This window comes from Amblyomma mixtum, chromosome 1 (assembly GCF_055824585.1).
Source record: "Amblyomma mixtum isolate Tamu chromosome 1, ASM5582458v1, whole genome shotgun sequence".
Taxonomy (NCBI): Eukaryota; Metazoa; Arthropoda; class Arachnida; order Ixodida; family Ixodidae; genus Amblyomma; species Amblyomma mixtum.
In genome coordinates, this window is record NC_143012.1 from 225,229,561 (window position 1) to 225,244,684 (window position 15,124).

The 15,124-nt window shown below is 45.4% G+C and overlaps 2 protein-coding genes across 2 annotated transcripts in view; one reads left to right on the forward strand and one right to left on the reverse strand.

Moving 5' to 3' along the window:
- Window positions 1-2,017: 2,017 nt before the first annotated feature.
- Window positions 2,018-5,630, forward strand: Gpo1 (glycerophosphate oxidase 1). The gene has a single exon (XM_089564547.1). It carries the CDS (start codon window positions 2,121-2,123, stop codon window positions 4,281-4,283), a length of 2,163 nt encoding a protein of 720 aa, XP_089420673.1. The 5' UTR covers window positions 2,018-2,120; the 3' UTR covers window positions 4,284-5,630.
- Window positions 5,631-9,291: 3,661 nt separating this feature from the next.
- Window positions 9,292-15,124, reverse strand: part of LOC149371075 (low-density lipoprotein receptor-related protein 4-like) — a 322,806-nt gene continuing 316,973 nt past the window's right edge. Inside the window, exons 30-34 of the mRNA XM_089564550.1 lie at window positions 15,008-15,121; window positions 14,312-14,393; window positions 12,815-12,873; window positions 11,757-11,995; window positions 9,292-10,792 (exon numbers count right to left, since the gene is read on the reverse strand). Coding sequence (XP_089420676.1) covers window positions 10,445-10,792; window positions 11,757-11,995; window positions 12,815-12,873; window positions 14,312-14,393; window positions 15,008-15,121 — 842 coding nt within the window. The 3' untranslated portion in view covers window positions 9,292-10,444. The remainder of the gene's footprint in view (window positions 10,793-11,756; window positions 11,996-12,814; window positions 12,874-14,311; window positions 14,394-15,007; window positions 15,122-15,124) is intronic.

A 15,124-nucleotide genomic window follows, 5' to 3' on the forward strand; every position in this document is an offset into this window, starting at 1 on the left:
ACTCCCGGGTCAGAGCGGATGGCCTCTTGCTCACTCGCACACGCGTAGACACGTCCTCTTTGCCGTGGGCAGGACAACCCCCGAAATTTTCTAAACGCTGCATCCCCCCTCCCCCTCCTTTCGGCATTTTTTTTCGCCCGTGTTATTTACATTGCGTCGATGTAAAAACGAAACCAAGAAGAGTGTCGGTTTGTTGACAAAAATAGTTCCTGTTCTAGTAGGAAGCTGAAGTTGTTGCAGAAAATAGTAACTCTACTTCGCCACCGCACGATGTATGGCACTCCTTTTAATTGTAGGCATAGGTCACCCCCCCAATAAAACATTCCTTTTCATGTTGGAGTACTTTTTGATGCTTTGCACAGTCCTCAAATGATAAACTACCGCGAAAATAAAAAGTGTATTTTTTTAAAGTGCCTCTGCATCCGGGCACAGGTCCACTTGCATGGGGTAGAAGTTTTGAAAAATGCCATTCGTTCGCAGTTGTTGACTTTGCTGTCGAACAGAAGCATGTGTTTTATACTAAATATCGTAAATATCTACGATTTTTTGTACCAGTGTTTTTTTGTGAGTAAATAAATGTTCTTTACGAACCAAGTCCTCGGAGTTCGGTGTGCGCTCGTATTATGTAGATATTACAGTGAATGAAACAAGTAACCCTTCGGCTTTATTTCACAGAAAAATGACAAAGATATTGTTTGGGTTCAGGCTCTCTTTCTTTTATTTATTTATTTTTTTTTGCCGGAGGCTCATAACACCCCCCGAAAAATATTTCTGGCTACGCCACTGGTGCCCGAGAAGCCACAAGAAAATTTCGCACATTATGCGGAAGGGTTTGTGAGGACGGTTCTCTTGTTTTATGTTGTATGTACGAGAAATTCGCAGCCATAAATGACTTCATGACAAACCCACTTGCCACATAGCGCTAAACAGACACGGACACAGGGAGACAAACAGGACGGGCGCTAACAAAGGTGCATTCGCAAAAAAAAAGTGCAATGTCAGCCAGATGTTTTAAGACTTAAATAAAGCAGAAATCTTGGTACCTGCAGTCGCTAAAAAAATTGTACAGTATTGTAAGTGGTCGCGAAGAGAACGAAGAAATATACCGTAAGTTTTACTTGACCTGTACCTAATTATTCATTTAAAATAAATCATTCGGCATTTAGGCTGTTGGATAAAGGGAAATATAGTTTGAATTAGAAAGTTGTGGAACGCAGGCATAGATAAACGACAACATCGTTTCATATGAAAGCAAGTTTGTTTTAGTTCTTTGCTCCACTAATAGCCCTGAGGGGCATCTGCATCACTACGGTCCTGGGCACACGTGGTTTGAACTCACACATGCAGAACATGCGTAGCGTGTGCTTGCACTTTCTTCTCTCTGTACCCTCCTCCACCTCTGTACAGCTACGATGTCTTTCTCTTCATCACACCATCTCCTCCTCCTTGTATGGCTGCGAAATTTTTGGATTTCGCGCTCTTTCTACCCAGCGAGAACAACGCTCGCAACAAAAAGAAATGCGGGCATAAGAATGTTGTACTTACCTCCTATAATTATATCTTGCTTACGACTGGCTGTTGCTTTTTTTTTTTTTTCAGCTCAGCTCACATACGTCTGAGCATTGTGGTTTTCTTTTCTTTCGACAAATATCGGTCTTCTTTCACACAACCTTTCATGGGATATAGCTGTATTCCAAAGCAGTTGGAAGTCAGCATCGTCGCGTCTTTGGGTTACGGTTCGGCAAGGGCGCTACGCGGGAGCTACGCAATGCCACGGTGCGGCGATAGTACACTGCAAATACACTTTTTAAACATGGCGGTCAAACAAACACGACTGCAGCGCTGCTATAATTGACTGCAGCGCTACTATATATAAAAATAACTAAAAAAGTAACGATAATAATTCTAATACCACAAATCAACGTCAAATTATTTTGGGTATTACTTACGAAATAACAAGCCAAGATTATTTCAACAAATGGGAAACTGTCGCTCCGTTTACTTTAGCGAAAGGACGCCATTTTTAAAAGGGTCACCTTTTGCGCCACTCTCGTTTACGCGGGCACGCTGCTTGACGCGCACACTACTGCGGCTGCGGTTGCTCGCCGCATTCGGGAACCATGGCAGCGAGGCGTCTACGCACAGTGGTTTGGATCGGCGGTGGGTCCATCATCGCTGCCTACGGTGTGACGCGATATACCGAGTCCCGGCGGGTCGTCGTCGAAGCTGCGGACCCGAAGGATGCGCCGACTCGACCACACCTCCCTTTGCCCCCGCGCGCTACGCACATCAAGAATCTGCGCGAAACGCCCGAATTCGACGTGCTCGTGATTGGAGGCGGGGCGACGGGTGCTGGCGTCGCCCTGGACTCCGTAACGCGGGGCCTCAAGACTGCTCTCGTCGAGACGTACGACTTCTCCGCCGGCACTAGCAGCCGGAGTACGAAATTGATCCACGGTGGTGTGCGCTACCTCCAGAAGGCTATCATGAATCTAGATATGGAGCAGTACCGGATGGTGCGCGAAGCCCTCCAAGAGCGTGCGAACCTGCTCGCGATCGCGCCGCACCTGTCCAGTCCGCTGCCCATCATGCTGCCCATCTACCGGTGGTGGCAGGTCCCGTACTACTGGGTCGGCATCAAAATGTACGACGTCGTCGCGGGAAAGCAGTGCCTGAAGAAAAGCTACTTCCTCTCCGCTAAGCGGTGCCTCGAACTGTTTCCCATGCTGAAAAAAGAACACCTCTGCGGCGGCCTCGTCTACTACGACGGTCAGCACAACGACGCCCGCATGAACGTCAGCATAGCTCTGACGGCAGCGCGGAACGGAGCCAGCGTCGCTAACCACGTTAGCGCCACCGCGTTGTTGAAGAAAACCAACGAGAACGGCAAGGAGGTTGTCTGCGGTGCGAGGGTGAAGGACATGCTCACGGGCGAAGAGTTCGACGTCCGGGCCAAGTGCGTCGTGAACGCGACGGGACCGTTCACCGACAACATACGCCGGATGGACGACCCGAACTGCAAACCCATCTGCCAGCCGAGTTCAGGTGTGCATATCATCTTGCCCGATTATTACAGTCCAGACAACATGGGTCTTCTGGACCCCGACACGAGTGACGGCCGCGTGATCTTTTTCCTCCCATGGGAAAACACCACCATAGCCGGGACCACTGATAGGCCCTGCCCCGTTACTCACAGCCCTGCGCCCACAGAAGATGACATCATGTTCATCCTCAGCGAAGTTCGCCATTACCTGAACCAAGATGTCGTGGTACGTCGTGGTGACGTCCTCTCAGCGTGGGCCGGTATCAGGCCTCTGGTTGTTGATTTGAACAAGAGCAAACCTGGCAAGACAGAGGCGATTGCACGAAATCACATAATCTACGTTAGTGATTCAAACCTCGTCACTATTGCTGGAGGCAAGTGGACCACATATCGCATCATGGCTGAACACACCATGGATGCTGCAATTAAAGCATGCGGTCTCAATCCACAGCAGAAGTCTCAGACCCTGGGATTCACGCTCGAGGGCGGCCACACGTGGACGCCTACTCTATACATCCGCCTGGTGCAGGACTTTGGGCTGGAGCCTGCGGTCGCAAAACACTTAGCTCGCAGCTACGGAGACCGTGCAATTTCTGTCGCAAAGCTCGCTGCGCTTACTGGGAAGCGCTGGCCAGTCCTGGGACGGAGACTACACGAGGAGTTTCCATACATCGAGGCGGAGGTGCGGTACGCGGTGCGCGAGTATGCTTGCACCGCCATCGACGTGATTGGCCGCCGCATGCGGCTTTCATTTCTCAACGTCCAGGCCGCCTATGAATGCCTTCCGAGGGTCGTCGACATTATGGCCGAGGAGCTGAACTGGTCCAAAGACAAGAAAGAACAGGAATTCAAAGCAGCCCAGCGATTCCTCGACGTTGAAATGGGCGGAGATGTCAACAAGGAGTCTCAGCAAAAGCTCCCCATGACCTTCACCAAGTCAGAGGTGGACCAGTACATCCAGAAGTTCCAGGCCATAGACAAGGACCACAAGGGCTACATCAGCGTGGTGGACCTTCGCCGGAGCCTCAAGGCAGCTGGAGAGCATGTCTCAGAGCCGCAGCTGCGTGAGATGCTGAATGAAGTGGACCTCAACAAAAACGGACAGATTGAACTGAGCGAGTATCTGGAGTTGATGAACGCCATCAAGACGGGCTCCATTGCTGGAAGCCGGCTCGCGCAAGTTGTCGACGTCGAGTACTCGCGGACGCTGACTGTGGACAGAAGTGGGGGCGGTCTCTAAGGGCTTCCATGTGCTTGCACTACGTTTTTTTTCTCTTTCCCTAATTATGAGCACCGAGTAGAAGAGTGATCCTTCCTGCCATTGCCGTTTTCTTTCTCCCTGTGTGGGCTGTGCTGCCAGACTTGCAGAGGCAGCTCATACGAAGTATGTTGTTTGGAGATAGGAGGAGGGGCTGTTTCGTGCAGTGTATCTCTCTTCTATACTTTTGATCATATAGAAAGGAAAAACAACTCGCTGTAAAGCTTTATCACATCTTTTTCTTCAGTAGAGCAGTAGGCTTACCCAACATAAGTATTTACCTCTCAAATTCTGCTGTCAAATAGCGTAGTAATGTTCGTTGTTAAAGCTTTTAACAGCAGACTTCTTTTGTCCCGGTGATACCAAGGATCATTTCTCTACGTGTGTGATGCCCTGGGGTGAACTACGTATCTTTTTCTCAACTTAGTTTATTATATGCATAACCCATGTTGGAAGTGCAAACTTTACATATGGCACCACTGTTTTTTTGCATCTGACAAAACTTCTGTTTATCTCGTTTCAGTCCATGTTATCTTTCTTGCCAGCATTGATCTTCTAATAATCTATGTCCACTGTGATATAAAACCTCTTTCCTCTTTGCTAGCTTTGGCTGCATCACTTATTTGTGGCAGCGTTCCTCAAGTACGTCCTTTTATATCAAGTACTAAAAATGTTGCTGTCGGCTTGTGTGAAGAACAAAAAGTTTGTTGAATGAACGGCTTGTTGTTTTTGCCTTGGGCACGGAGTGTAACATAGCACTGTGATAGAGTCTAGTCGCAGAGTCTTTGTTAGAGTGTTGAACCTGGATGGAGGTGCATTTCTTTTCTGTGAATTTTAGTGCTTTACATATGTAACCATGGAATGCTTTTTTTTTTCCAGCAGCAGTGTTATCGTGCATGGAAGTTTTGTGATTGCACTGCAGAAATGAGGTCGTGTCGGGAGGTAATGGAATGTCTGTGGTTGCTTTAGAGATGCATGCTACTCGTCTTGAAAGCTTCAGCTGGGTTTTGACTGTTAACTTCCTCATAGTTATACGCCCCAAACAATATATATGTAATGCTCCATTTCTATTTGAACCCATCTGCTTTGCTGTTGTTTGCAAGAACAAAGTGGCACATGCATGTGTCTAAACAATGGATTGTGATGTTGCCATCTGTCACGTGTTCGCACTTAACTGTCCTGCACCTTCACGAAGAAAGATTGCCATCAATGCGTGTTCCTGTGAATTCAACGTATTGCTTCAACCTTTAGGTTTTCCTTATATAATACGGCTGTTTTGCTATTGTTCACGAACCATAGTTTACTCAATAAAGTTTACCATGAGCTTTACTCAAGTGAAATTTGCCTCAAGTTGCCGCCTTCTATGATAACACGTGAAAAGTCTTTTCTTGATTTGTTGACTTTCTAAGTGCTCGCAAATGTCTTTTGAAGTCATATATCAACTTTGCTAGGACTATAAGATGAATATACTAGGTTTACCTTCGCTGCTTGCCTGCACAACCCAAATTTTCTTTGAACTGAGCCCCACATTGAGTAGTTGCGGAATGGTCAAATTGAGATATTCAAGCAACCAAACAATGACGTGCATATAAAACCATTTATTATCAACAGTTTGATGGGACATGATAATGCAATCATGCCTGAAACAAAACGATGAAGCAATAATGTGAGAATCTCATACGTCCTGCAATAATAATTATGTATAGAATGCCGACTTCAGCATGGAATTCCGTGACCCTATCAGTAATATGTACACCTCTCACACCACCACTCCTGTACACTGCTGCAATATAAACATTGTTTGTCTCACCACCTACAGTCGCACCACCTATGTACACGCAGCCACACGTGCATCGACCATATGTACACAAGCAAATGACACACTTAGCAGCATCCCCCGAACCAACATGCACTCACAGCAAACGAACTACAGTACACTTGATTAAACAAATGCAAATACATGCCGCAAGAAAATGGGGAACCGCATTTGTGGCTCCACCTAGCGGCATGTGCCAGAAGAAGCAAACAATGTTTCGTGTTGATAGATGCTGTTCCCTCCCTTTCGCCGCTATCATCTTGGAGCTGTGAGGCACTTCCAGACGGCGAAAAGGAGCTGTTTGTCCCAAAAAGACTGTGCTATCTGGCATAATGGTGGTGGTGGCTTTTCTCAAACGAGGAGCAGAGTTCATACCTATCAGTACACTACCGGTATTTCACTTTGACATTTCTTTGAAGCAGCTAGTGTGTACTCAAAGTGCCCTTGTGACAAGCCTCGCAAGGCAGCTGAGGCTTTTGAAAACGAATGCACCGGCGTCTGAAACCATCACGCCAACTGACACAACGCTCGTCGGACAGAGGGAGTGCCCGGACAACGGGCAACTGAGAGCAGAAACGACTTTTGGCAGTTCGAAAGACTGAAATGCTTCTAAAAAAAGCCTTGTACTATAGTGAAAGCATGAACCAACCAGCTAGAGTACCCGACAGCACACAGACGTGCAGAAGATGAGGTGTACACAATGCACACAAATCTCTGCACCGAAACGCATACATTACGCAGCTAGTTGACTTTACCACAGGATAACGGCAGCGCTGTGGCAAAGAAGCATCTTGCTGATAACAGCTAGAGCCTGCTAGATGCTTCCATTTTTGTTAGCAAAGACAGCCACGCAGCAGGACCGGCGTGAATGTTTTTGTTTCAAACACACAGCCGTTAATGATATCAGAAGATGTAACTTGTAACATGCAATACTGCAGTGGCATTGAAAAAATCCAGCCATACATCTACTAGGAAACTGTTATTGTAAAAAGCCATGTTGCATGTTTACCTAAACTGCAAGGAAACAAACACGAATTTCCGAAAAATCATTCCCGTTTTTCTTTATATGCGTTAACATGGCAGCCATAAAGTTCAAAACTTTGTGAACAAAATGCTATACATTCCCACGTACTGCCTCTCTTTCAGACAGTTGAGGCAGGTTTCCGCAGGAATAAAGCAACTTGCATTTAAGAGTACAAAACTCTAGCAATGCCTATGCCATGCATGGTAATCAGACTGTGATGAAGTTTACCTGCCCCAATTTAAGAAACAACTAATGGCATAGGATACTGACTGTTTAACAATCAAATTCTTTCTGGTTAACTGCTTGATCATTTTTTCCTAGTTGTGGATGCCACTCTTACCTCCACAAAATCTGCATTATGATCTCACACATATTTATCCCTTGTGTTAAATGTTAAGCAGGTAAATAATCCAGCTTACAAAATTCTCAACCAAAACGATGCTTGCTCGCGTCTCTTCCGGGATCTTCAGTGATGCTATGTACAAAGTTTCTCACCTTCAAAGCTCAGAAGTGGAATTTATAAATGGACGTCGTATCCCTAACTGCAAACACACAACAGCAAAAGACCACACGGGAACCAGGCATTTACGCTGCCCGGCCTGTCTGCAAGCATCTTAAACTGCACATTTCATACTAACAAGGTGCTTGGCCTTAACGAGTGTCGCAAAATCTATATTCTAAGCTGGCAGCAATGTTCTGTCTGTCGGTCACCCTGTCCTCGTCCAGGTTTACAGCAGGACTGCTGCAGATTACCTCTGTCAGCGTTTTCTTCTCATTTGATTATTTCTCACAGGTGAGAACACTATTGTATTAGACACTGACAGTTTAAGAGAGCACTTCTCAGAAATAGCAGGTGCCCTGTTTCAGTCGGAGGCATCAAAAATTGCTGACGCTTCATAAAGCAATGTAACCTTGTTTGCTTAAACAGACCGAAGTAACTGTGCAAAAACCATGCCTGTAATCTCATTCCCTCAATGTATTGACTAACTGCAAGTATTACAGAGCAGTGAAACAGCGTGAAAAATGATTTGTGCCATTTCCCCTCTTCCGTGTTGTTACTAGGAACTTTCGTCTTAGTTTTTATTCATAAGCACAATCTTGAGGCATCATCCATTTTGCTGTAATTTGATTCAAACTTGTCAGATTGAATAACTTGCAAGGACCTGGTATAATACGAGGTCTGTTAGAAAAGTATCGTACTTTATTTTTTTTTGCGAACACCTGATGAATATGAAACAAGCGCGCTTGCATCAGCCGACCTTGAACCTCCGTGCGCATGCACGAATTTTTTCCCGCCTGCCGATCGCGTCATTCGCTGGGACGCAGCGTTTGAGTGAGGCAGTGCGCAGTGCTCTCGTCGGTTTTCTATTCCAAGGAAAATGGCGGAGCGACAGGAGCAGCGCTACTGCATCAAATTTTGCCAGAAACTGGACGACAGCGAAATGGAAACCGTTCGGAATATTCAGTACGGCTTTCGGTGAAGATGCTATGAGCAGCACACAAATTAAACAGTGGTACAATTGGTTTAAAGACGGCCGTACATCGGTGGAGAGCGAGCCACGCTCCGGTCGGCCATCAACATGCCGAAATGACCAGGTCATTGCTGAAGGGAACGCTGTGGTGATGCGGGACCGTCGTGAGAAATTGCGGAAGAGGTGGACATCGGCAATTTTTCTGCACATTCTATTATCACCGAAGATTTGGCCATGGAGAGAGTTGCGGCGAAATTCGTGCCGAAGCTGCTCACGGTGGAGCAAAATCAGCTTCGTGTTGAAGTCTCACAGGACATGCTGGATACCACAAACAGTGACCCCGACTTCATCAACACCATATTCACTGGTGACGAGTCTTGGGTGTATGGGTACGACCCGGAAACCAAATCCCAGTCGTCGCAGTGGAAGCATTTCACGTTGCCAACACCAAAGAAGGCTCACCAAGAGTGCAGCAATGTCAAAGTGATGTTGACTGTTTTCTTTGACTCCTTCTGTGTGGCACACCACAAGTACGCACCCTACAGGGTAAAACAATGACCAGAGAGTACTACAGGGATGTCCTCCTTCGCCTACATGGTGCTGTGTGGCGCAAGAGACCGGAGTTGAGGTCAACAGGAGATTGGTGCATTCATCACGACAATGCTCCTGCACATTTCTCGCACTTGATTCGGACTTTTTGGCGAAAAACTAGACTCCTGTAGTTCAACAGACTCCTTGCTCTCCTGATATGGCCCCCTGCAGCTTTTGGCTCTTTCCCAAAATCAAGAGGCCATTGAAAGGAGCGCGATTTCAGACAAGAGAGGACATTATGGCTGCAACGACAGCTGAGCTAAACTCCATTCCGAAAGGGGCCTTTTCGGAATACTTCCAACAATGGCAGCACCGCTGGGAGAAGTATGTGGAGTCCCAAGGAGACTACTTTGAAGGTGATTAGGTTTCCAATGCTCAAGTTATGCCAGTTTTTTTGCTTTGGCCAAAGGTCGGATACTTTTCTAACAGACCTCATATATAACAAAATGCACTGAGTGCAAATTTTAACTGGAACTTTGGAAAATCTTTTCCTGCCATTTTGAACACATGGTTGCCCCATCCACAAGCGTTATGATGTCATTGGAAGCAGGCAGTGTTGAGCCAGGAATGTCGTTCGAAGTCACTGCTGCAAACAGAAGAATGCCAAGATGAGACAGAGCCACAAAAGGCTGAACTTCGAAATCTGCACCCCGTCTCATTTACTAGGCTTCTTCGTTCCTGGACTCTGCTCCACCAAAAAAAAAAAAGTGTACGAGCAAATTATCAGTACCACACTGGTACTGACCAACAAACACAGCCAGGCTGAAGACGTTCGATTGCTAGCACAAACATCTTTTTGTCAATGCACCAGAAATGTTTAGAGCAGCCAGAAAGACCAGTATTAGTGTTAAAGACACCTTTGCTAGCCGTCAATGTGTACAATGGGCACCACAGTAACAAACACTTGAGTCTCAACAGCCCACAAACGCTGCACCGACCAATCAAAACTTGAATGGTCCACACCAAACAAAAACAAGCGGATTCTTGCACTTTGCTGTGGACTTTGGACATTGTTACACCATGCCTCAAAACAGGAATGAAAGCACAGGCAAGTGCTTTACGCACGCACAGATGAAACTTTCAAGAGGAGCGTTCATCCAAGAGAACACAATCCCTCGCTCTTCTTCAGTTTTTTTTTCGAACAACGATGACGCTTGAGCTGTTTTCCGATCACGTCGAGAAACACGTCGGCCCCAGAGAGGGGATGCTGCGATGAAGTCCGACTAGCGCGAAGCCAGCCTCAAATATCCGTTTCGACGGAAGGTAGGTGATGATGATGATGGTGAAGAACCGGCTGCGGCTGTTGGTGCATGTCGTGGGGCAGGGTTCTCCGCAGGGATCCTCCCCTCATACTGTGGGGTGAGTGGCGAGGGCAGGCAACCCTGGGTGGCGAGGGTGGCGTCGGGCAACCCTGGAGGCCCAAGCTGTACAGCCCTCCTCCCCCTCCGCCACCCTTGGCGTCGGCCCCCCCTCCTGACGACGACAGGGTCAGCATGCCGGACTCGAGCTCGTCGAGCCGCTTGCTAACCAGCGCGGCCACCTCGAGGTTGTCCAGCTTCTCTTTTCCACCGAGACTGACGAGGCCAGCCTGCGTACGATTGGCGAGAAGGCACAACTTGAATGAGGGACACAACTGCGCCAAGCTTTCATCTCAATCAAAATCAATTGCATAGCATTTTGTGGCTACACTGATGGTTGTTTGACAGAAAAAGATACACTTATGGCTGAGAAAAATTCTTTGAAGACAAATTTTTTTTCTCCCTTCACTCGATCTATTCAATCTCAAGGCGGCAATATCGAAAAGGGCTGTATGAATACTACTTGCGAATTAACAATGGTGTAGCCTAGACTCAAGGATCAGTGCAAGAAAAACTCTTGAAATTACCGTAGTTTGCTCGAGGAAATGGTTGGCAGTGATGACGTGTATTTTATGTTTTGAAATTTCTTGCTTATAAAAGCTCTGTGTACAAAGTGGCCTCTCTGTCATTACAACGCAGTGATCTAATGACACAGGCAAACTTTAATTTGTCCTTACTGTCCCTTTAAAGGAGGACATGATTCTTTTGCTTCGAAAATTGATGAAAAACTTGGATTTTCAGCGATTTCATTTTTTGCCATCCCGAAACCTTTTTGCACCTATCTGCACATTTTGCATCACCCCAAAGTGAATTCATGCAAATATAAAAGAATACTGAGGACAAATCCACAAGGTTTAACTTTTGAGCCCGAGTCCAAAGTCCAATAGCTGGGCCTTTCCGATTTTGCTTGTATGTCTGGCCTGTACCACAAGACACTGTCAATCCTAAAATGATGCATTTTTTCACAGCCCTACAACCAAAACTTGTGAGTTTGCTTGGTTGTGGGTTTGTCTTATTTTTTTTCCCATTTAGTTTCTGTTTTAATCTTTCCTGTGCAATAAATGCATACTTTCAGTTGCATCTAACTTTAAATCCAGCTGTGGTATATAAAGTCACTTTTTTTTTTCCTTCTTTCCGTTTATATTACTATCACGGCTGACGAGTGTACTCGGCTCGTGGTTGTCATGTACCCACCTCGTGGTGGTTGTCATATCGCACCTTGGGGCTCCAACCCCAGGGTTTCTTGTCCAGGTAATCCGCAGGACCTGGAGAGTGGTTCGAATAGCGGGACATGTGCGGGGCGGGTCCTCCCCTCTCGAGTGTCCGGTTGTTCCGGCTCTTCTTGCACCAGATGAGCAACGCACCCAGAAGGAGCAACACCAGCGCCCCCCCGACCACACTGAGGGCAATGTAGGTGCTCTGGAACATGGGGTCTGAAAGAAAAACACCAGGACCGACAATGAGATGATGTTGAGATAGATTACCAAAACTGAAAACTCGAAAGAAAATACACCTCTCCGCACAGGGGGATTAATTTTGTGCAGTAACTATATGAACAACTCCCTGATGAGGTAATCTGCTGTACACAGAGTAGTAGTAGTAGTAGAATGTTTATTTGGCCATATTATGTACAATATGCCCTCGAGGTTAGGCTAAAGGAGGAAGACCAAGCATGCCTCCTGACAAGGCCTACACCCCGATCAACACATCATGGAAACGGTGGCCGAACGGAAAAAAGCGAAAAACAATGAGCAACATTATCAAAATAAAAAATAGTTAATGATAGACAATAATAAATATCAATTAACAGTAAACAAAACATTTCATGATATGCACATTCAAGTAGGTAAAAAAAAAGGAAGACAAACACACACTCAAAAAACTATGTACACAGAGTTAGCTGAAAGTTAACCGGGGGAAAAAGAATCTTCAGTTTTTTTTTCAATACAGACACACTATAACTTTCTAAAGCAATCTGAATAAGAGACTGACAGGCATTACACAATGTTATAATTTGATAATCTGTTGTTTGTTTACCATAATTTGTTCAGGGTCTTGCAGTAGATAGGGCAAATGAATGTAGACCATACGCAACATTTCTTGAATAGAGTCTTCAAAGCTTCCTATATTTCACATAATCTGCACACATATACTGCAGATTCTAAGTCGCCATCATTTCTACCATGCACACAAAAAAGACAGGAAGTATGCACATCTTATCATTTCTTATTATGGCAGTAAAAATAGCCTACCATGAAACTTGAAGCCTATAACATGGCATCTTCCTCCTGCCATGTCAGAAGAGCTGCAGCTGAAAATCAGAGAAAGATGTACATAAATATTTCAAGGAAATCAACAATAACAAAGACAAAACACTTATCATGCAACAGTGTGTAAAAAAGAGAGAATTATTAGGTAACATTGAAGCTAAGGAAATTAGTTCCAGTGAAAAGGTGCCACATTGTTTGATCATGAATAATGCCATCATTGAAATATTTACCATGACACTGACTAACTATAAGAAAAATTTGCAGCACATTCATATGCCATCTGCTTAAAGTGTAGAAAACATACTAAATGCAAGGACTCATAACTAAGAACATACAAGCACAGCTCTGAATGAAATAAAGCTTTTCAATGCTACCGTAGGCAGGAAATCAAACTGCTAAACAATGTATACAACTTGCTGGGCTTTAAAAAAAAAAAGCACCTTACTATTTCAATTCTGAGTTACAGTCAAGTCCACTTATAACAACACTGGTTATAGCAATATATCGGATATAACAATGGTCAGTCATGGCACCATCAGCTTTGCCATGTGTTCTATGGTAAAATAAACTGCTTATAGCAATGCTGTCAAGGCACATTTTTGGTTATAACAATTAAATCTGGTAATTGAGTGTCAACCATTATAGAAAAAAAAAGAAGGAAATGCTACAACCACACCAGCAAAACCATGCTTACAACACAAAAGCGTGCATGTGTGGGGCCGACCAATGGACTAAGCTGGCGCAGCAACGCCACGTAATCAAAAGAGGCAGGCGTCATCGCGTCAGGAGAGCTGCTGCATTGCTGCATTGGCTACGCACGCCATGCGTACCCCCAATCAGTCGGTGCAGTGCGCGTGCATGCAGCCAGCGCGTTTTTTTTCGCTTGTCAGCTGTCACGGCACCCTTGGTTCTGCATGCTTCTTGAATTTCCCATAAGAATCACTTCCGGAAAGCCGGCTTGATTCCTGTGACATGGAGGTGCGCAAAGCTCCCGGTGGCGCAGCGATGGCGGTGCTTTGGTCATCGGTGAACAGTGAACATTGTTCCGGTTTCCTGAAGTTCGAATTAACGAGCTTTTACAGGCATTAGAACAATAAAACCCTTTCGGCTTTTTTCTGTCAATAAATGCTCTGAAGTTTGTCATCTTTCTTTTTTTTCGGCACAACCCTGTTATAACAATTATTGGTTATAACAATGGTATTTCCATGGCACTTGAATATTGCTATAAGTGGGCTTGACTGTATCAAGTAACAGCACACCTCTATTTCCTAATACAGTGTAGCCCAACATCAACACCTGCAATGGCTTAACATATATCCAATCGCTACAACTGACTGCTGCTCCATCTGACCTCATCCTTAAGTCGTGCAGGATGTTTTGCGCATGACAGCTTTGACCTCTCAAGGATACAATGGCCCTTGGGAGTGTACTGCAGTGTCCTAGTGAACACAAAAAGTCATTTGCAACATGGCGACTTACCCAACACTTGATGCATTAGGCTGTGCTGATGGTGGAGGCGTAGAAACAGGGGGCACCTCGCTGGGTGTCGTCATGTCTGGAACTGACCAAGCAAGACAGCTCATGTTATGATGCTAACCATTTTTCAATAACTAAACTACACCAGCAAACTCAGTCAGGTACAAAATTACAAAGTTTCGTAAAAGATAAAGGCATCTCAGTACAAACAGTGTATACTATACCTCTATGCGTGCATTGTATATCTATGTTCCTTAGAAAGCCCACAAAACTTGAACTTATTAAAGAAATGCATAGCATTTTGCACTCACTGACTATGACGGTTACATGTTAGAATTTCTAGGGTTCATATAGCACAGTTTGAAACTCTGCATAGCTCTAGTATTTTTCTACCTAAAATCTCTATGAAAACAAAAATACCAAAAGAACTGAGACAGCAGGCAAGAGGACTGAAGTAGACAATGCTTCATGGAAGCAAAAAAAAAGGGGGCTCGAACAGTGACTTGGCATTTAAAAAAATATAAAATGAAGTGGGGACATTGTCTACTGCAATATCTGAAAGAATCACATTACAAAACTCATGGGGCACTACTGCTTTGCTAACCACTTTGCTAACCACTGCTTTGTTAACCACTAACCACTGATCAATTTTTTTCTTTCAACTGCCAGGCTGACATTCAGAAGGGCGACATGACATACACGTTGAGCAATGCCTAGAGTCCGGGTGACTGGGGCAAGCACAGATGTGTCCCTGTGGCCTGTACAAGCAGAGGTGTGAGCATCCACCATTCCTCACGCTGCAGGAGTTGGCACCTG